The sequence below is a fragment of the Amblyraja radiata genome, chromosome 6, assembly GCF_010909765.2.
Source record: "Amblyraja radiata isolate CabotCenter1 chromosome 6, sAmbRad1.1.pri, whole genome shotgun sequence".
Classification (NCBI taxonomy): domain Eukaryota; kingdom Metazoa; phylum Chordata; class Chondrichthyes; order Rajiformes; family Rajidae; genus Amblyraja; species Amblyraja radiata.
The window spans coordinates 29,774,561-29,798,015 of NC_045961.1; the positions used below are offsets into that span (position 1 = coordinate 29,774,561).

General features: G+C 43.4%; 1 protein-coding gene and 1 long non-coding RNA gene across 3 annotated transcripts in view; one reads left to right on the forward strand and one right to left on the reverse strand.

Moving 5' to 3' along the window:
* Positions 1–6,824: 6,824 nt before the first annotated feature.
* Positions 6,825–20,771, forward strand: LOC116974205. Its single transcript, XR_004412305.1, has 4 exons — positions 6,825–6,836; positions 9,436–9,440; positions 15,903–15,908; positions 20,686–20,771. It is a non-coding gene; the product is annotated as an uncharacterized LOC116974205 (long non-coding RNA).
* deup1 (deuterosome assembly protein 1) overlaps positions 16,079–23,455 on the reverse strand; it is a 96,309-nt gene continuing 88,932 nt past the window's right edge. For both annotated transcript variants that reach the window (XM_033022425.1, XM_033022424.1), the window contains exon 14: positions 16,079–16,348. In XM_033022425.1, the coding sequence (XP_032878316.1) occupies positions 16,136–16,348 (213 nt within the window). In that variant the 3' untranslated portion in view covers positions 16,079–16,135. The remainder of the gene's footprint in view (positions 16,349–23,455) is intronic.

The window sequence follows — 23,455 nt, forward strand, 5'->3', positions numbered from 1 at the left end:
TTCAGAGCTTCCAGGCAGTGCATCAGGCATTCCAGCGTCTGATGCAGTGCCAGATGCATTGCCGCTGTCTCAGATGTGTCAAGTTCAAGTTCAAGTTAGTTTATTGTCATGTGTCCCTGTATAGGACAATGAAATTCTTGCTTTGCTTAAGCACACAGAAAATAGTAGGCATTTACTACAAAACAGATAAATGTGTCCATATACCATGATATAAATATATACACACATGAATAAATAAACTGATAGTGCAAATAACAGAAAGTGGTTGGTAATAATCAGAGTTTTGTCCGAGCCAGGTTTAATAGCCTGATGGCTGAGGGGAAGTAACTATTCCTGAACCTGGTTGTTGCAGTCTTCAGGCTCCTGTACCTTCTACCTGAAGGTAGCAGGGAGATGAGTGTGTGGCCCGGATGGTGTGGGTCTTTCATGATACTGCCAGCCTTTTTGAGGCAGCGACTGCGATAGATCCCCTCGATGGAAGGAAGGTCAGAGCCGATGATGGACTGGGCAGTGTTTACTACTTTTTGTAGTCTTTTCCTTTCCAGGGCGCTCAAATTGCCGAACCAAGCCACGATGCAACCGGTCAGCATGCTCTCGACTGTGCACCTGTAGAAATTAGAGAGAGTCTTCCTTGACAATCCGACTCTCCGTAATCTTCTCAGGAAGTAGAGGCGCTGATGTGCTTTTTTGATGATTGCATTAGTGTTCTCGGACCAGGAAAGATCTTCAGAGATGTGCACGCCCAGGAATTTGAAGCTCTTGACCCTTTCAACCATCGACCCGTTGATATAAATGGGGCTGTGGGTCCCCCTCCTACTCCTTCCAAAGTCCACAATCAGTTCCTTGGTTTTGCTGGTGTTGAGGGCCAGGTTATTGCGCTGGCACCATATGGACAGTTGCTCGATCTCTCTTCTGTACTCTGACTCATCCCCATCAGTGATACGCCCCACAATAGTGGTGTCGTCAGCGAACTTGATGATGGAGTTCGCACTGTGGTTCGCTACGCAGTCATGGGTATAGAGTGAGTACAGCAGGGGGCTGAGCACGCAGCCTTGAGGTGCTCCCGTGCTGATTGTTATTGAGGCTGACACATTTCCACCAATACGAACAGACTGTGGTCTGTGGACGAGGAAGTCGAGGATCCAGTTGCAGAGGGATGCGCAGAGACCCAGTTCTGCGAGTTTGGTAACCAGTTTGGAGGGGATGATTGTGTTAAATGCCGAGCTGTAATCAATGAATAACAGCCTGACATATGAGTTTTTGTTGTCCAAGTGGTCCAGTGCGGAGTGGAGGGCCAGCGAGATCGCATCCACCGTTGATCTGTTGTGGCGGTACGCGAACTGCAGTGGGTCCAGGTTTTTGTCGATGTAGGAGTTGATTTGCTCCATGATCAACCTCTCAAAGCACTTCATCACCACCGCCGTTAGTGCCACTGGTCGATAGTCATTGAGGCATGTCACCTTACTCTTCTTGGGCACCGGTATAATTGATGCCCTTTTAAAGCAGGTGGGGACCTCAGACCTCAGAAGTGAGAGATTGAAAATGTCCGTAAAAACTCCCGCCAGTTGGTCCGCACAGGTTTTTAGAACACGGCCGGGTATACCATCAGGACCAGGTGCTTTTCGGGGGTTCACCCCTCTGAAGGATTTCCTGACATCGGCCTCTGTGACTGAGACTGAGAAGGAGGGGGTCACGTGACTCGGATGTGGGTGGCTGCCAAGATTAACCATCTTCATCCAAACCTGCAAAATTGGGAGACAACAAGCAACATTTCTGGGCTGGGCTACTGGAACAGAAATGTCAGGTTCATTCTTAGCTTGATGCATTGTTTAGGCCGCTTCTGGGGACATTTCAACCATGAATCAATTTTGATGGCAGCGCCTGCTCTGTGATGCCTCAATCATTGCTTCCTTTACTTGTTCGGCTTGTGTCCTATTAGTCCATCATTTACCTTCCAGCAACTTCTCACTCGGGGATGTGAACAAGGTACCGTATTTCCCGGCAATTAGGACGCACCCCCATTTTGAGTTGCTACATTTTGAAAAAAAAATGCTGGCGAGACAGGATCGAGGGTTTGGTTTAGTCAGTAGAAAGGAGTTTCACAAGGAGACAATGAGGACTGGGGAGCCTCCATCTTCGCCTGTCCCACAATGCGCTGTGCGGTTCAGGTCTGAGGGACGGGGACTTCCTGGCTCAGGGAGATTACATTACAGGGAGAAAGAGGAGAGCCCGGGACGGAGCAGCCAGCCTTCCGCCCAGTAGTGACCCGCAAACCACTACCCCCACCTCCACTGGTTGCGCCTGTGCCGAAGGACTCCGTGGCTGGCGGGCTGGCAGAAGGCGTTGAGGTGGCGGCCGGTTCCACTGTCCGGTCCCGGCGGCCGCTCACAGCCACCCGAGCTACTTCCCTCCCCGGCCACAATGCGGTGGGTCCGCACCCGGAGCGCCACGGCAGCGGTGAGCGAGTGAGTTGCGGGCATGACCCCCTCCTTCTCAACGCTACTGCCCTCCCCGCAACCTTACCCCTGGCGGCCCAGCCAAGTTGACTACTTTGTGCAGCCCAGGCCATGCTGACCCAAGCCAGACTCCCCACACGCTGTGAAAGGAACTCTTACACCCTCCCCTCCCCAACGGTGCTGTACTTTTACAGCCGCTTCCCACTTTACAACCCATCAGCTGCCAGCAATGAGGGAAAGACTTGGCTATCCCTCAGTATAGCAACATCGTTCTTGATGTTGCTGTACTGAGGGATAGCCAAGTCTATCTTTCTTGGTCAAAGGCATGTTCTCTGATTGGAGATGGAAGAGACTGCAGATACTGGAATCTTGAGTAAAAACTAAACTGATGCAGGAACTCAACAGGTCAGGCAGTATAAGTGGAAGGAAATGGATAGATGACCTTTTGGATTGGGACCCTCCTTTAGACATTCTACACTTGATTTGAATAAAGGCTATGGCCTCAAAAGCCTGAGGTTTATGTTTGGTCCTTTTTCCCCTCAAATCTTTGGCAGACTGTTTTCTGCCATTTCACATGCTCCGTGCTAAGTCTGTATTTTTGAACTGAGATTGAACCATAAACTGCAGTTCACTCCAATGTACCTGACCAATTTAATAGAATATGGATTACGTTGATTTACGCAATCAACTATGAATAAATTGTTGAGAAGACCAATTAACATATTGAAATATATTCATCCTGTTTAAATTCTGAGAAGACATCAGGAGCTATTTCCTTAATCAGTAGTTTGCATACAAACCCACCAAAAGATCTTGGTTCTGGATAATTGGAGAAGCAACATGAAAATAGAAGAGTATCAGGGGAATCACATAGACAATAGATGCAGAGAAGTTGAAAGAAAATACTAGAAAGAAAAATTGGGTGATTTCATCTGGAAAAAGGAACCTTTTCTAAATTAAACTGTGAAAATGGAAGATTAGACTTGAAGATATGAAAATATGTGGTGAATAAATTATGAATGACATGTTACTCAATTAAGTTTAAGAGGTATTTTAAGAGTTGTTTTTCAATGGATGAATTTGACCAAACGTTATTTTAAAGTATAATAGATAAAGTAAACCTAAAGACAAAATAAATAAAAATGGATTTCACGAGAATTTTAAGGTATTATACAATATTCAAAATACTGAAAATAAATATAAAATGAACATGGGTTATTTTAAACACATCAATATAGGTGAAAAGGTAGCTCTAATTAATGATGATGTGACAATCTTATAATGGAGGATTAAAGAATGACAATAATGTGTAATAGGTTCTTTGTTTCAGTGTTTAGATGAAGGAGGTAGGAATATGCTATAAGGTAAATATTTTAAACAAAACAGTTGTGATTGCCATGTCTCATTTGGATCTGATTAAGAGCCTTTCAAATCTTCTGTGAAATGTAAAAATCAGGTCAGGTTGAAAATTATACATTTTGGATGATTTCATCCAATTTACAGCACTTGGCGAAGTCCCAGGATATCCCAAGGCACTCCATAACAATGAAGCACTAGAGTCAACTAAGACACAGATCAACCACGTGGTGCACAGTATCTAACAAAAAGCATTGATATAAATAGCTACATGTATTTAAGAACAAAACAGAAATGCATAATTACCCAGCAGATCAGGGAGCATCTATGCAAGTGGAGAGAGAGAGAACCAGCTAAGGTTTCTCGTTAATGACCCTTCATGTATGAGTGTTTAGTCCAGGAAAATAAATAGGTTGGACTGATGGAACAATTTCACTTAATCATCTTTGAATGGTATTGAGGGATATTTTATTTTCATTATAGAGGGAAAACTAGGCTGTAGTTTAATATTAATTAGAAAGATGGATCATACAGCGATGTAGCACTACTTTGATACTGCACTGAAATTTCAGCACGGATTTTGTGCAAATCTATGTAACTATTATTGTGACTGCGGCAAAAGTGGTGTCACTAAACAAAGGCTGGCTCCATTAATGGGGGTTGAAAGGGGAAGATTAAAGTGAAGAATATATGGAAAAATGCAGGCAGTTTTTCAGGGATGAGATCTGCACAAATCCCCCTCTGTTCTGTCAGTTCGTTTTACCATTATTTTCAGTCTTATAACATTGCTTGGATCCACAGGGAGATGCACATTTCATTTTATCTTAATTCTATTGATATCCTGGGAAACTGCAGATGTCATAATGCCTAACTGTGAAGGATCATTTTCATTTCCCAAGAGTTACCTAGCTTTTCAGTTTCAAATAATGATGGCACCATGGACTACAGTGAAATTAAGGTGTGTTACAACTGACAAAGAAGAGAATATTTACTTACACTATGCAACGCTATTCATTGCTTGGCTGAGCAGTGAGTAGAATTTATCGACTATGTACTGGAGCATACATGCGCACACGGCTGTAATCAACATGATTTATTTTTTTGTATATTTACAAAATACAATTGGACCAGTGGAAATTAGTCAACTTTGGATGAGATCTGAGAATTAATTCCACACTTATTTTCCAATGAAGCATTCCAACTGAAACTCAAAACTACAAATGGCACATTGTAGAATTCCAGATTTCATTGGCAGAGTTATTATTAACAATACTCTTTACTAATGGAAGCATGAATACTTAACCCTGGCTTGTTAGTGAAGAAGTGGAATTAAGTGATGGGAAAAGTGTTCCGACAAGTTGTGAGTTGGCTTCTCCAATGTACCACGTCATGAGCATAGAATTGGTACATTAAATTGGAGGGACTGACGAATCAGTGCCCCACTTGAAAGTTGGGCTCCATACAAAATGCTGAGAGGGTGGGGTGTGTGGGGGCAGAGTTGTGCCTTGTGTATTGAAGATGTCAGAATCATAGAGATTCCATCAAACATAAATCATCCAGGAATCCAAAAGCTTTCAAGTAAAGCAATACGTACTTCTAATTCATTGCCCCAATATTAAGTGCCCACAATCTGGTTTCCTCCACATTGGAGAAATCGATTGTTTTGTGATAATGTGGTAGAAACCCCTTCAATGAGCAAGGGTGACACCGAGCTTCCTATAGTTTTCCATTTGAATTCTGTCTTTGGACTCTGAGAGAGAGGAGTGGCAAAGGATTCAGCAAGAGTAGAGACAGAGGAGTGGGAATTTGGGAGACTGAGAGACATCCCCATGAGTAATGAGGTTGGGGTTGGGAGGCAGAGGGCCCTAACACAACCAATTTCAGATCCAATTTGCCCTGTATCCCACAGACTCATACCAAACTCCCACTCTTCACTCTTTGGGACTGTCATCATGTGTGACTTGTCAAAGGCCTTGGGTTAGGCAGAGGTTCACCTGCACCTCCTCCAACCTCATATATTGCATCCGCTGCTCTAGGTGTCAACTGCTCGACATCGGTGAGACCAAGCGCAGGCTTGGTGATCGCTTTGTCCAACACCTTCTCTCAGTTTGCATTAACGAACCTGATCACCCGGTGGCTCAGCACTTCAACTCCCCCTCCCATTCCAAATCCGACCTTTCTGTCCTGGGCCTCCTCCATGGCCAGAGTGAGTCCCACCGCTAATTGGAGGAGCAGCACCCAATATTTTGCTTGGGTAGTTTACACCCCAGCGGTATGAACATTGACTTCTCCAATTTCAGGTAATCCTTGCTTTCTCCCTCCATCCCCTCCCCTTCCCAGCTCTCCCACAACCTACTGTCCCTGCCTCTTCCTTTCTTCTTACTGCCCCCACCACATCAGTCTGAAGAAGGGTCTTGACCCGAAATGCCACCTATTGCATCGCTCCATAGATGCTGCCTCACCCACTGAGTTTCTCCAGCATTTTTGTCTACCTTTGTGGCAAAGTGCTTTTTTTCCACAGAGGCCCGGGACCGTTGGAGACAGTGGAGGAGGGTCAGGGCGGTGAGTACTTAAATCGGGCACGGGGCTTGTTTTCACAGAGGCCCGGGACCGTTGGAGAGTGGAGGAGGGTCAGGGCTTACCAAAGTCTGTAACGTTCCACACTCCACAGGGAGGGTTTCTGGTGGAAGCCGCTGATTGGTGGAAGCAGACTAGAGGAAGCAGCTGATTGGGTGCAACCTCAGGTACAGTTTAAAGGGCAAGAGGGAGCAGCTGTTTGTGTCAGATACCTGCTGATTTCTCCCAGCAATTTCTATTGTATTATACTGGTATCGGATCCAGGGTAAGGCGAGAGAATGACAGTCAGAGCAGTGTACTGTTCTGGATGTCAGATGTGGGAGGTCATGGTGTCGGATGGCCCTCCAGACGTCCACATCTGCACCAGGTGCAGAGAGATGGGGCTCCTAAGGGACCGTATTAGGTTCCTGGAGCAGCAGCTCGATGACCTCTGTCTGGTCAGGGAGAGTGACGAGGTCATAGAGGGGAGTTATAGGGAGGTGGTCACTCCAAAACCACAGGAGAGAGACATGTGGGTCACGCTAAGGAAGGGCAAGGGGCAGAGGCAGGAACGAGGGAGTACTCCAATGTCGGTACACCTTGCAAATAAGTACTCCTGTTTGAGTACGGATGAGGATGACAGCCTACTCGGGGGTAGCAACAGCGGACGGGCCTCCAGCACAGAGACCGGCCCTGTTGCTCCGAAAGGTAGGGAAAAAAAGAAGAGGGCAATAGTAATTGGGGACTCTATTGTTAGGGGGTCGGATAGGCGTTTCTGTGGACGCAGTCGGGAGACCAGGATGGTGGTCTGCCTCCCTGGTGCCAAGGTCTCGGACGTGTCTCAACGCATCCAAGATATCCTGAAATCAGAGGGAGAGGAGCCTGAGGTCGTGGTACATATTGGTACAAATGACATAGGTAAAAAAAGTGAAGAGGTCTTAGGGTGTTGGGAGGATTTAGGGTGTTGGGAGGAGAGTTAAGGAAAAGGACCAAAAAGGTAACAATCTCAGGATTACTGCCTGTACCACGCGACAGTGAGAGTAGGAATGGAGCGAGGTGGAGGATAAGTGCGTGGCTGAAAGACTGGTGCAGAGGGCAGGGATTCAAGTTTCTGGATCATTGGGACTTCTTTTGGGGAAGGTGGGACCTGTACAGAAAGGATGGGTTGCACTTGAACCCGAGGGGGACCAACATCCTGGCGGGGAAATTTGCAAAGGTCACTGGGGAGACTTTAAACTAGAATGGTTGGGGCGAAGGACTCAAATAGAGAAAGCTAGTAGACAGAATGGGAGGCAGGAAGCAGAAAAGGGAAGCACTCGGACACAAGAGGAGAAAGAAAAAAAAGGAAATAAACAGAGAAGAAGAGACGGGGGGTTTCTTAAATGTGCATATTTTAATGCTAGGAGCATTGTAAGAAAGGTGGATGAGCTTAGAGTCTGGATAGACACCTGGAAGTATGATGTTGTGGCGATCAGTGAAACATGGTTGCAGGAGGGCTGTGATTGGAAACTAAATATTCCAGGATTTCGTTGCTTCAGGTGTGATAGAATTGGAGGGGCAAGAGGTGGTGGTGTTGCATTGCTAGTCAGGGAAGATATTACAGCAGTGCTTTGGCAGGATAGATTGGAGGGCTCATCTAGGGAGGCTATTTGGGTGGAACTGAGAAGTGGGAAAGGTGTAGCAACACTTATAGGGGTGTATTATAGACCGCCAAATGGGGAACGAGAATTGGAAGAGCAAATATGTAAGGAGATAGCAGATATTAGTAGTAAGCACAAGGTAGTGATTGTGGGAGATTTGAACTTTCCACACATAGACTGGGAAACACATTCTGTAAATGGGCTGGATGGTTTGGAGTTTGTAAAATGTGTGCAGGATAGTTTTTTGCAGCAATACATAGAGGTACCTACTAGAGGAGGGGCAGTGCTGGACCTCCTGTTAGGAAATGAGACGGGACAGGTGGCGGAGGTATGCGTTGGAGAGCACTTCGGGTCCAGTGATCACAATACCATTAGTTTCAATATAATTATGGAGAAGGTCAGAACTGGACCTAGGGTTGTGATTTTTGATTGGAGAAAGGCTAACTTTGATGAGATGCGAGATGATTTAAAAGGAGTGGACTGGGACATTTTGTTTTATGGGAAAGATGTAGAAGAGAAATGGTGGACATTTAAAGGGGAAATTTTAAGAGTACAGAATCTTTATGTTCCTGTTCGGTTGAAAGGAAACAGTAAAAATTGGAAAGAGCCCTGGTTTTCAAGGGAAATTGGACATCTTGTTCGGAAAAAGAGGGAGATCTACAATAATTATAGGCAGCATGAAGTAAATGAGGTGCTTGTGGAGTATAAGGAATGTAAAAAGAATCTTAAGAAATAAATTAGAAAAGCTAAAAGAAGATATGAGGTTGCTTTGGCAAGTAAGGTGAAAGTAAATCCAAAGGGTTTCTACAGCTATATTAATAGCAAAAGGATAACGAGGGATAAAATTGGTCCATTGGAGAAACAGAGTGGGCAGCTATCTGCAGAGCCAAAAGAGATGGGGGAGATATTGAACAATTTCTTTTCTTCGGTATTCACCAAGGAGAAGGATATTGAATTATGTGAGGTAAGGGAAACGAGTAGAGTAGTTATGGATACTATGAGTTTCAAAGTAAAAGAAGTACTGACACTTTTGAAAAATATAAAAGTGGATAAGTCTCCAGGTCCTGACAGGATATTCCCTAGGACATTGAGGGAAGTTAGTGTAGAAATAGCCGGGGCTATGACAGAAATATTTCAAATGTCATTAGAAACGGGAATAGTCCCCGAGGATTGGCGTACTGCGCATGTTGTTCCATTGTTTAAAAAGGGTTCTAGGAGTAAACCTAGCAATTATAGACCTGTTAGTTTGACTTCAGTGGTGGGCAAATTAATGGAAAAGATACTTAAAGATAATATATATAAGCATCTGGATAAACAGGGTCTGATTAGGAACAGTCAACATGGATTTGTGCCTGGAAGGTCATGTTTGACTAATCTTCTTGAATTTTTTGAAGAGGTTACTAGGGAAATTGACGAGGGTAAAGCAGTGGATGTTGTCTATATGGACTTTAGTAAGGCCTTTGACAAGGTTCCTCATGGAAGGTTGGTTAAGAAGGTTAAACTGTTGGGTATAAATGCAGGAATAGCAAGATGGATTCAGCAGTGGCTGAATGGGAGAAGCCAGAGGGTAATGGTGGATGGCTGTTTGTCGGGTTGGAGGCAGGTGACTAGTGGGGTGCCTCAGGGATCTGTGTTGGGTCCTTTGTTGTTTGTCATGTACATCAATGATCTGGATGAAGGGGTGGTAAATTGGATTAGTAAGTATGCAGATGATACCAAGATAGGGGGTGTTGTGGATAATGAAGAGGATTTCCAAAGTCTACAGAGTGATTTAGGCCATTTGGAAAAATGGGCTGAAAGATGGCAGATGGAGTTTAATGCTGATAAATGTGAGGTGTTACACCTTGGCAGGACAAATCAAAATAGGACGTACATGATAAATGGTAGGGAATTGAAGAATACATTTGAACAGAGGGATCTGGGAATAACCGTGCATAGTTCCTTGAAGGTGGAATCTCATATAGATAGGGTGGTAAAGAAAGCTTTTGGTATGCTAGCCTTTATAAATCAGAGCATTGAGTATAGAAGCTGGGATGTAATGTTAAAATTGTACAAGGCATTGGTGAGACCAAATCTGGAGTATGGTGTACAATTTTGGTCGCCCAATTATAGGAAGGATGTCAACAAAATAGAGAGAGTACAGAGGAGATTTACTAGAATGTTGCCTGGGTTTCAACAACTAAGTTACAGAGATAGGTTGAATAAGTTAGGTCTTTATTCTCTGGAGCGCAGAAGGTTAAGGGGGGACTTGATAGAGGTCTTTAAAATGATGAGAGGGATAGACAGAGTTGATGTGATCAAGCTTTTCCCTTTGAGAATAGGGAAGATTCAAACAAGAGGACATGACTTCAGAATTAAGGGACAGAAGTTTAGGGGTAACATGAGGGGGAACTTCTTTACTCAGAGAGTGGTAGCGGTGTGGAATGAGCTTCCAGTGGAAGTGGTGGCGGCAGGTTCGTTGGTATCATTTAAGAATAAATTGGATAGGCATATGGATGAGAAGGGAATGGAGGGTTATGGTATGAGTGCAGGCAGGTGGGACTAAGGGAAAAAAATTGTTCGGCGCGGACTTGTAGGGCCGAGATGGCCTGTTTCCGTGCTGTAATTGTTATATGGTTATATGGTTAAAGGACCTGTTTTGTGTTGTGTAACTGACTCCTGAGACCATAGATGCATAGAATGCTTGTTTGGATCCTAATAGGCCTCACTCTTCTTGATTACCCATTTCCCTACAATAATATATACAGCAGGACCTTGATCAGTTGGGCAAGTAGACTGAGGAATGGTTAATAGAGTTTAATGCAGACAAGTGTGAGGTGTTGCATTTTGGGAAATCAAACCTGGGCAGGGCCTTCAAAGTGAATGGCAGGGTTCTGGGGAGTGTCGTGCATCAGCGGGATCTTGGAGTGCAGGTATATTTCTTTGAAAGTGGTGTCACATGTAGATAGGGTGGTCAAGAAGACTTTCAATACATTGACCGTCATTGGAGTATTGAGTAGAGAGGCTGGGATGTTATGTTACAGTTGTACAAGATGCTGCTGAAGCTGCATTTGGAATATTGTGTTCAGTTTTGGTCACCCTGCTATAGCAACAATGTTAGGCTGGAAAGACTGCGGAGAAAATTTAAGAGGATATTACCAGGACTAGAGGGCCTGAGCTACAGTGAAAGGCTGGCAGGCGAGGACTTTATTCCTTGGACTGTGGGAGGCTGATAGGTAATCATATAGATGTATATATGGTCAAGAGGGGAATAAATAGGGTAGATGCACAGAATCTTTTACCCAGAGCAGAGGAATTGTGTTCTGCATGGGCAAGTTGGGCCGAAGGGCCCCTGTGCTGTATGACTCCATATACTCACATTATGCTTCAAGATCTTTCTCAATTTTTGCCTGTCAGTGCTACTTATCCCTCTTTGCTTTCCTACATAATGTTTTAATACCAGCTCTGCTCCCTTTCTAAATTCCTCCAAGGATTCTTCTCATTTCAGTTCCAAGTATCTATCAACTACCTTTATTTCTTTGTCTATCCTGCTAAATTCTTTGAAATCCGAAGCCTTATTTGTGAAGTCAGTAGCATTATCTTTTATCCTTATGGGAGATATGTAACAAAGTTGATGAGCTTATAGCGCAGTTAGGAAGTGGTAAGTACGATGTTGTGAGCATCAAGGAGACATGGCAGAAGGAGTATCGGAGTGGGGAGCTCAATATCCAAGGTTACACATCCTATTGAAAAGATAGACATGTGGACAGAGGGGATGGGATAACTCTGCTGGTAAGGAATGAAATTTAGTCCTTAGCAAGGGATGACATTGGAGCAGATGTAGAATCCTTGTGGGTAGAACTAAGAAACTGCAAGGATTTAAAAAAAACCCTGATGGGGAGTTATATACAGGCCTCTGAACAGGAACCAGGATTTTATAAATAAATTACATTAGGAGATACAATTGCCATGTAATAAAGGCAAGTGGTCATGGGAGATTTCAATATACAGGTAGACTTAGAAAGTCAAAGAAGCCATTATGAGACTGAGAAACAAGAATAAAACTGTTAGAGACATCAGCCAAACCTTAGGCTTACCAAAATCAACTGTTTGGAACATCATTGAGAAGAAAGAGAGCACTGGTGAGCCTACTAATCGCAAAGGAACTGGCAGGCCAAGGAAGACCTCCAAGCTGATGACAGAAGAATTCTCTCTATAATAAAGAAAAATTCCCAAGCACCTGTTCGACAGATCAGAAACACTCTTCAGGAGTCAGGTGTGGATTTATCAATGATCACTGTCCGCTGAAGACTTCATGAACAGAAATACAGAGGCTACACTGCAAGATGTAAACCACTGGTTAGCTGCAAAAATAGGATGGCCAGGTTACAGTTTCAAGAGTTTTATTGTCATGTGTCCCAGATAGGACAATGAAATTCTTACTTGCCAAGAAGTACTTAAAAGAGCAACCACAGTTCAGGAAAAAGGTCTTGTGGACAGATGAGATGAAGATGAACTTATATCAGAGTGATGGCAAGAGCAAAGTATGGAGAGAAGGAACTGCCCAAGATCCAAAGCATACCACCGTGAAACACAGTGGCGGGGGTGTTATGGCCTGGGCATGTATGGCTGCTGAAGGTACTGGCTCACTTACCTTCATTGATGATACAACTGCTGATGGTAGTAGCGTAATTAATTCTGAGGTGTATAGACACATCCTATCTGCTCAAGTTTAAACAAATGCCTCAAAACTCATTGGGCGGCAGTTCATTCTACAGCAAGACAATGATCACAAACATACTGCTAAAGCAACAAAGGAGTTTTTCAAAGCTAAAAATTTGTCAATTCTTGAGTGGCCAAGTCATTCACCCAATCTGAACCCAATTGAGCATGCCTTTTATATGCTGAAGGGAAAACTGAAGGGGACTAGCCCCCAAAACAAACATAAGCTAAAGATGCCTGGCAGAGCATCACCAGAGAAGACACCCAGCAACTGGTGATGTCCATGAATCATAGACTTCAAGCAGTCATTGCATGCAAAGGATATGCAACAAAATACTAAACATGACTACTTTCATTTACATGGCATTGCTGTGTCCCAAACATTATGGTGCCCTGAAATGGGGAGGACTATGTACAAACACTGCTGTAATTTCTACATGGTGAAACCAAAATGTATACAAATGGCCTTTATTAAAATCTGACAATATGCACTTTAACCACATGTGATTTTTTTAAATTACAAATCTCAAATTGTGGGGTGCAGAGGCAAATAAATAAATATTGGGTCCCAAACATTGCTGTGTCCCAAACATTATGGAGGACTGTATCTGTTGGCTTACTAAACAGCAAGCTAAACAGACAAATAGATTTGACTCATCTGCATTAGGCAGCAGCAGCTCTGATGGAGGTCTCTGGTGTTCAGCCATTTGTACCCAAGTTGCTGATTTAAAATATAAGATAGGAATTAGCTATCAACTAAAATACATGTGCATCTATAAGATTCCAAGTGGAGTTGATTACCCATGTTTACATTGGTGAATTGCTTCTTTCAGTCAAAGATCAGATCAAAAACGTCCAGAGGCAGAACTTTAACACTGCTCCACCTGCACAAGAATAGAAGAAATGGAAGCAGGACAACGGTCTGTCATCCCCCCAGATCAGTTTGGTCTTTGAATAACATCATGGTTGATCTTCCATTTCAGTACTTTGATGGACTAACCCCATGTCCTGTGATTCCCTTAATAACTAAAAATCACCAGACGCCTGGCTGCGTGGGCCAATGAGGCTGGCACCTGTGCGTCAGCCCTATATAAGGGAGTGACCATGGGTGGGAGGCAGGGTCTATGAAAATTCAGTCTTTATCGTATTGAAGAATCTCCTTGATAAAAAGAATAAATGTTGCAAAGATTGTTATTAGAAGAAAATGAAAATGAGTAAATGAAGAAATGTAAATTAATTAAATGTAGCTAATTTATATGTAAGAGCTACTACAATTGAATACTATATTTAATTTAACACTTATAATAGTGATTATACGGGAAGATTTTATGTAACTATAAATGTTTCTGAAAAGGAAATGTTATGTTAAAGATAATAGGTTGCAATGCATTGTTAATGAAACTGTGCATCATGTTCCTTACTATGCTATACTTTTTTGTGAAATTATTTCCCAATATTCTTTTGTAAGCCATTTTGGAAATTACTAAACAAATCTGAGATTCTCACAATCACTGAAATTGCGTTCAGAAATTGATGGCACTGCTTTTTTCTTATCAAATTAAAAATATTTATTTTCAAATGAGATCTTAAAAGTTACCTATTTCAGATGAACTCCCTTTTATCTTTCAATGTCCATTAAAATTTGTACTTTACAGATATTCCCAGAGGACCAGAGATAGGCTTGACATTTCTTTATTCTATACACTATGTGATCTGAATTTGGACTATGTTGTATATACAATTTTCCAAATACTTTGGCATTATTAAGCCAGTAGCACAGACCGTGTTTTTTCTACTTTGCGCAATTTGTTCAGACATACAGTAGGAGTTTTTTTGAATGGATGTCCTATCATTTTATTCTTCCTCTGGTCCATCAGAGTTGCAGGAATTTCTGGCCACTATCTTATTCGTTTTAAAAAGCTGAATTTGGTAAAACAATTCTTATGAGGGAAAATAATTGCAAAGTGGGAGCGATGATAGGACGAAGAAAGGAAGAAGCTAGGCTTTCTCTCATGGGATGTGTAGAGTGGATGATGGATTAATAAAGGATGATTGGAATGGGGAGATTCAGTGATTGAGCAGATTGTTCAGTGAGGGACAGATAGTGGACTTAATAATGAAAAGTGACTGGTGCTAAGATTGAACGAGAGCAGTGGGAAACAACATTAGGAGTGAAGACCGTGGCATTAGAAAGATGAAACATGAGGAACAGAATCAGTAAATGTAGGACTTAAAGGATAAGAAAATACAACAGAAAAACAATTGTAAGCTCTTGGGCTAGATCATGCTGGCTAATGGTGATATTGAATAATTGAGTTGCTGGTGACAAGCCATTTAAACGGTGGTAAGTCAGGGATTTTGTGTATATGCTATCAAATGGAGAAGTCTTATGACAAATTTGGGATGCTTAATATTAAGGTATCATAACTCGGGGTCCTATTCCAGGTTAGGCCCAACACAAATTTATGAAACCCTCAAACTACATTGGTTTCAGTTGGGTTTGAAGGGCAAAGGGTCAGGAAGCAAAAAAGATATTTGGTTACTACTAAAATTGTTTTGCTTTAATTTAATATTTAAAATGTGCTTTTAGGCATTGGTCGTTAATTATTTTTAGTTTAGAATTTTAAATGCATCTCAATTTTAATTGTTTTTAAAATGTCTCAGCATGTCAACCTGGTGATGGGGTTTTGCTAGCTGTCAAAACTATCAGAAGCAATTTGGAGGTAGAAGCTCACCTAACTTTCTCAGCACCTTAGGTGGCCGCTATTTGTATACATTGCGTACGCAATCAAAGAATGTCACTCTGCCTTGTCACACGTGACAAAGTATTCCATTCCATCCTACTGCAAACTCCAAATTATACCTGGGTGAAGATATAGGATGTGTAGGAAAGAACTGCAGATGCTGGTTTAAATCGAAGGTAGATATAAAATGCTGGAATAATCGGTCTGAAGAAGGGTCTCGACCCAAAAAGTCACACCTTCCTTCTCTCCAGAGATGCTGCCTGTCCCACTGAGTTACTCCAGCATTTTGTGTCTATCTTGGAAGATATAGGATGTTTGAGGTTTTAACTATATACTGAATTTCAGAGAGCCCAAAAGTTTCATTATCGTCCTGTCAACCCTTGTGATTTAGCCAAATGGATTGATTTTTCAATTCAAGAATGACAATGAAATATAAAGAACATTAATAGTTAAATGTAAAATGAATTTCAAATTAGCTGGGAATGCTTTCATGACATACCCAAATATTATTACCATAAGAAAGTTTACTTTTGGAAACTCAGAACTAAAGAAATAATGGATTATGTAAAACAAAATGTGCATTGTTTTCAGTATTTGCATACAGGCACACACCAGAACAAATGTTGCACTTCAATTAATTTACTTTGTACTGCATATATAAATCCAGGAGAAAAACACAATTTCAGATATCTTGGCATGTGCACTGACACCATGAAGCTCTGGAATCTGGTATATCCATTTTGGTTCCTGCATATATCTGAAGTGTATGCTTTGAATCCGCCTGTAGTTCATTAATGTGTGAATTAAGCAATTTCTCCAGGACTCGGGCCCGTTCGTCTTCCTCTTCAAGGAAATGTTCTGTTACTGAAGAGGTGTCTGATATCTCTGTGGGAGTCTAAATGGCATAAACATAGTAAATCGTTTCAATGGCATAAACAATAGTTCACTTGGAAATGTAATAACATTCACATTTCAGCAGATACATTTAACCCTGTTGAAAATCGCACTGAATAATTGTTCTGCCTTCATTATTTTGAAATTTATTTCATTATAGATACAGAAATAATCATTTGTAACCTATTTACATAATTTATATTCTTAAAGGAGATGTAATATCAATTCAATGCTATTTAAGATAATAGATTTAGAGAAATGTAGTAAAATTAGTAGGCTAAATTGTCATTATCACAAACCATGCACAAATATGGTCATGCAGATCTCCAGACTTTCTAGAGGAGACACATGATGGCTTTTCGATGAAATAAAATGGGTTTTACTTTAGGTGGGACAGATTTCTCAGATTATTGGACAAACAGGAGAATCTAAATCTACCCCTGGAAATCCTCCTGCTCTTCAGCACACAACCTGTTCTATGTCCCAATATGCACTCAGCATATTGATCATGCAATTTCTATTTCTTGGCTTACCTATGAAATGGACGTTCGGCAGCTGTAGCGTGGCCTGCACGCCATCATTTCCTACAAGTTGCAGCTCAAGTAACACTGAGGCATCACTCCTGGAGGAGCTCATTGCCTTCTACACATGCTTCAATAGGGAGAACACTGATGTGCCTTCTTGGGGCCCCCAGAGCCTGTGATGATATTGCATTCTTAGTCACTGAGGCCAATGTCAGAAGATCCTTCAGGAGGGTAAACCATGAGAAAGCGTCTGAACCTGATGTTCAACCTGCTTGCAATTTAAAAACGACATGAACCAACTGGATGGAGTTTTTGTGGACATCTTTACTTCTCAATATTGAAGTCTGAGTTTCCCAGTTGCTTTAAAAGGGCAATAAATAATACCAGTGCCCCAAAAAAAAAAAGGTGACATGCCTCAATAACTACCAACCGGCGGCATTAACATACTTGGTGATGAAATACTTTAAGAGGTTGGTATGGTGCATATCAACTCTAGTTTAGCAATTCCTACCTTAACAAGAACCTGGACCCACCACAATTTGCCTACCGCCACAATAGAACAACAAGGGATGTGATCTTGCTAGCTCTCCCCACTGCACTAGATCACGTAGACAATAATAAACTTACGTATGACTTTTGTTCATAGGCTACAGCTTGGCATTCAAAACCATCATCCCCTCAAACCAGTTAACAAGCTCAGGGAGTTGAGTCTCTGCATATCCCTTTACAACTGAATCCTGGACTTCCTCATCAATAGACCACAATATGTACGAATTGGCAAAAACACTTCCTCCTTGATAACAGAAGGTAAACAAAAATGCTGCAGAAACTCAGTGGGTGAGGTAGCACTGAGGTGGGTGGGGGGGGGGGGGGGGGGGGGGGGGGGGCGCGAAGAAGAAAGGAAGAGGTGGAGACAGTGGGCTGAGGGAGAGCTGAGAAGAGGAGGAAAAAACAGGGACTACCTAAAATTAGCGAAGTCAATGTTCATACCGCTGGGGTGCAAACTGCCCAAGTGAAATATGAGGTGCTGCTGCTCCAATTTACGGTGGTCCTCACTCTGGCCATGGAGGAGGCCCAGGACAGAAAGGTCGGATTCAGAATGGGAGGGGGAGTTGAAGTGCTGAGCCACCGGGAGATCAGGTTGGTTAATGCGAACCGAGCGGAGGTATTGGGCGAAGCGATCGCCAAGCCTACGCTTGGTCTCACCGATGTAGTGCAGCTGACACATAAAGCAACGGATGCAATAGATGAGGTTGGAGGAGGTGCAAGTGAACCTCTGCCACACCTGGAAAGACTGCTTGGGTCCTTGAATGGAGTCAAGGGGGGAGGTAAAGCGACAAGTGTAGCATTTCCTGCCGTTGCAAGGGAAAGTGCCAGGAGAGGGGGTGGTTTGGGTGGGAAGGGACGAATTGACCAGGGAGTTACGGAGGGAGTGGTCTCTGCGGAAAGCAGACAGGGGAGGGGATGGGAAGATGTGGCCAGTGGTGGCGAAAATATCTGAGGATTATTTGTTGTATGTGATGGCTGGTAGGGTGGAAGGTGAGGACAAGGGGGACTCTGCCCTTGTCACGAATGGGGGGGATTGGGAGTGAGATCAGAGTTACGGCGTATAGAAGAGACCCTGATGAGAGCCTCATCTATAGTAGAAGAGGGGAACCCCCGTTCCCTAAAGAATGAGGACATCTCCGATGCCCTGGTTTGGAACACCTCATCCTGGGTGCAGATGCGGCATATTGTGAGTAGGGGATGGAGTCCTTACAGGAAGCAGGGTGGGAAGAAGTGTAGTCCAGATAGCCATGGGAGTCAGTGGGTTTATAGTGGATGTCGATCAGTAGTCTATCACCTGCAATGGAGATAACCATCAGCACTGGGACAGCTCAAAGCTGTGTGCTCAGTCCTGTTTGAATCACACTATACCCATTACTGTGTAGCCAGACGCAATTACAACTCCATCTTTAAATTAGCTGACGACACGACATTTGTTGGATGAATTGCAGATAATGATGAGTCAGAGTTCAGGAGGGAAATCAATCATCTGATTGAATGATGCCAGAACACCAACCTAGTCCTCAATATTTTAGTTATCGTTTAATCTAATTTGTCAGTTCTCTTTAGTTAGCTCTGCTGTTGTTGTTATCGTCAAACTTAATGTAAAATGCAATCATATTATGACTGCTGGTACCCCAAGGGATACCTTCATTATGTTATTAATTAATCTATTTTGTTGCATAATAGTTTAATATAGGCTGCATTCAGGTCAGCTCCCAGAATGAGAATGATTGAAAGACACACCATGGATATAGGCCCTTCCACCCAACGAGCACCCAGAGGAAATACACGTGGTCACACGGAGAACACGGAAAACTCGCACAAACAGCACCTGAGGTTAGGATCAAACCTGGGTCTCTGGCACTCTGAGGGATGTTCGAGGAAACAGATCATACTCCATTAAATCCATAACCAAGCTTTATTAGTCCACTTGATTTTTCCAGTCAGTATATACTGTAGATTGAAATCCCCAATGTTTTTTCCTATATCTTTCTGACAAGCTCCCATTATTTATTCCTTTATACTCTGTTACCATGTAGTTAGTTAAGAGGCCTAGATGCCCCTCCAACAAATTATTTATTGCCTTTATTATTTTTTATTCCTGACCAAATGGCTGTTTTTATTCCTGACCAAATCCTATTCCCTGAACGTTGGTTATATGGTGCCAGCACAATAACCTGGCCCTCAACACCAGCAAAACTAAGGAACTGATTGTGGACTTTGGAAGGAGTAGGATGGGGACCCACAGTCCTGTTTATATCAAGGGTCGATGGTTGAAAGGGTCAAGAGCTTCAAATTCCTGGGCGTGCACATCTCTGAAGATCTTTCCTGGCCCAAGAACACTGATGCTATTATTAAGAAAGCACATCAGCGCCTCTACTTCCTGAGAAGATTACGGAGAGTCGGTTTGTCAAGGAGGACTCTCTCTAACTTCTACAGATGCACAGTAGAGAGCATGCTGACCAGTTGCATCATGGCTTGGTTCGGCAACTTGAGCGCCCTGGAGAGGAAAATACTACAAAAAGCGGTAAACACTGCCCAGTCCATCATCGGCTCTGACCTCCCTTCCATCGAGGGGATCTACCGCAGTCGCTGCCTCAAAAAGGCTGGCAGCATCATTAAGGACCCACACCATCCTGGCCACACACTCATCACCCCGCTACCTTCAGGTAGAAGGTACAGGAGCCTGAAGACTGCAACAACCAGGTTCAGGAATAGCTACTTCCCCACAACCGTCAGGTTATTAAACTTGGCTCGGACAAAACTCTGAACATTTATAGCCCATTATCTGTTATTTGCACTTTATCAGTTTATTTATTCATGTGTGTATATATTTATACAATGGTATATGGACACACTTATCTGTTCTGTAGTGCTGAAGCAATGCCTGCTATGTTCTGTTGTGCTGAAGTAAAGCAAGAATTTCATTGTTCTATCAGGGACACATGACAATAAACTCTCTTGAATCTCTTGATTCATCGCTCTCTATTTGTCCACCACTTTAACCAAGCATTTGGCCATCCCTCCTATTAATCCCATTTTAGCCTCTGAAAAGCATAGAGATATTTTACCACATGCACATATAACACGTTTTTAGTAATAATCAATATATTTATTTATTGGTGTGTAAACTGTTCAGTTTAAGGAGCTTCCCCCCATCTGCCCTCATGATGTTATGGAAATAATGTATAAGAGAATAATTTTTCTGATTGATAAATAGTGTAGGCATCACAAAGAAATAAAATTCTGTAAGCTTAAACTAGAGCAGGGGTCGGTAACCTCCGGCCCACGGGCCAGATCCGGCCCGCAACCCAAAATCATCCAGCCGGCAGGAGTGTATTTTTTCACTTCGTTTTCGCGACCTGGGAACTGCAGCTAGTCCCGGAGACGCGAGGGATCTGGGAACTGCAGCTAGTCCCGGGGACGCGAGCCGACCTGGGAACTGCAGCCAGTCCCGGGGCAAGCGAGGGATCTGGGATCTGCAGAAAACTAATTGAAAAATACATGAAAACTAATGCGAAAAACAACATCAAGTGTCACACTAGTCAGTATGTATTAATATGTATTATTACTAATTTATGTATTATTAGTATGTATTATTACTAATTTAGTTAGTATGCATTATTATTACCTCCATTTATTAACTATGGTGATAGATGTGGCCCGCCATCCGCTCACAGACATGGGTCCTGGCCCCGAAAAGAACAAGATTACGGACCCCTGATCCAGAGGGTCATTGGAGATGAAGCACAAAATAAACAAATGAGGACTTGGCACAGTCAGAGACTGAGATTGTGGTGGTGATTTCCGCTACTGATGAGCAGAAACATTAGGTATCAATTCCTTGATCTAGATCCAGCAGACATGGATTTTAAGAGCTGGCTATAAAAGATCTTTTTTTGTAATTGAGTGAAGTCCAACATCAGCAGTGTGGCATCAAAGGAGGATTCTCTTTTTTGACATCGTCCTGCTCGATTTGTATTGTATTGACAATGTATTTGTTTTTCTCCTTAAAATGACATTAAATCAATTAAGGTTAAGTGAACAGTCACCAGCTTCATAATTCAACTTTGATACCAATATTTTCCATTTGCCATATTTTTTTAGAAACTAAAATTCAAATTCTCAAGATGTAGCAGTGATATTTCAACTGAGATTATATTCTAGGCTCTAGAAAAATTGTTTAATGCCATAGCCATTAAACTATAAATTTTCATGACTGTTATAAATTACATTGGAAACATCATTGGAAATATGTTACTTAATGCATACTTTAGAATGCCAATTGTGACCCTGGAGTTTCCCCATATTTAAGGCAAATTTTATACAAATTCTGGCCCTTATGATGCCTCCTTTATAATAATAATGGTTCTATGAAACATAGATAAACAGGTGGTCCTGGCTTGTGGGACATTAACTTTGAAATGTTGTAGATGTGAAAGATGACCAAAACCTGATTGTATACTGTTTCAAGTCCTTTGAGTACCTTATCCATCCATCCATCTTTCCATCTTTTCTTCCTTCCTTCCCTAAAACTCTCATTTTGTCTTCTTCCGGTTTGCGTTGTTTTTAAATTTGCGCAAAAACAGTACCCGATAATGCTAAGATTTTTCATCACCTTCCTCACCATTCTCCTGTGCTGCAAGTGCGCCAACTTTTGTTCCGATCGGTGAAATATTGCAAAAGTTATTGGTCTTCTCTCCTGTCAATGCCGTGGAAGGCGACACCCCTTCTAGCACCTGCTGCCAATCATCAGCGGCGAGGAGAATAAAGCTGTAGGAGCGGAGTGAGCAGAGTGCGGGCAGGGGGCCATGTTTCTCAGGCGGGGGGCCGTGTTTCGCAGGCGGGGGCCCGTGTCCGCAGGCAGGGGGCCGTGTTCTGCGACCACCACTACGACGAGCCGGGAACCACTGAGTGCGAGAGGAGCCGGGGCCTGAATATGCTGACTGAGGTCTGGGCCGGGAGCCGCAGAGCGAGGCTGGAGCTGGTTAGTGTGGTCGGAGCTGGAGCCAGTGAGTGCGGTCGGACCCGGTGAGTGTTGTCAGAACCGGGGCCGGGAGCCGCTGAGCCCCACCCCCCCACCACACACACCCCTCCCCCCCATCACACCCCTCCCCTCACCACGCACACACCCCACCCCATCCCACACACCCTCCACCCTGTCCCACACACACCCCCACTCACCCAGTCCCACACACACCCTCCCCTATCCCCACAACTCCCCCTCCCCATCACCTCCCCTCCCCCCTACACATCCCCCGCCCATAAATCCCCCTCCCCCCACATGCTTCCCGCCTACACACCCATCCCCTCCCCACCACAACCCCCTCCCCCCAACATCCATCCCCTCCACCCCACCTCGCACCCCCATTCCCGCCCACCTTACACACACCCCTCCCTACATACACCCCCTCCCCTACCCCAACAACCCTTCTCCCCCACACCCCCCCTCCCACATACACCCCCTCCCCTACCCCCACACCCCCCCCCTCCACACACACTACCCCTACTCTTCACCCCCCCCCCCCCCTCTGCCACACAGCGGTAGGCCATGGCAGCGGAAGGCCACGCCTGAAGTCTAGTTTTATATTGAAATTATGATCCCCGTGTCCCAGGCTCCTCAATAAGGGGAATAACATCCTCCCTTCAATTAGGCCGCCGAGCCATTTAAGAATTTTGTGAGTTTTGTTGTGATTTTCCCCATTCTCCCTATCTACTCCCCTGGAACCAGTCATGTGATTTATTGGCTGCATTCTCTCAATGAGAAAATCTTTTCATGGAATCATACTGCATGGAAACAGGCCCTTCAGCTATCTTGACCATGACAATCAAGTTTTATAACCGTTAGTCCTCTTTGTCTGCATTTGGCCCACAACCCTCCGAAGTATCTTGCAAGCGTCACAATTGTAATTGCCACAACAACTAGCTGCTCATTCCATAAATGCACTGCCCTCTGCTTGAAGAAATTACCCTTCAAATCTCTTAAAACTTTCCCCTCTCACCTTGAATCCATACCCTCTGGCACTGGACTGGCC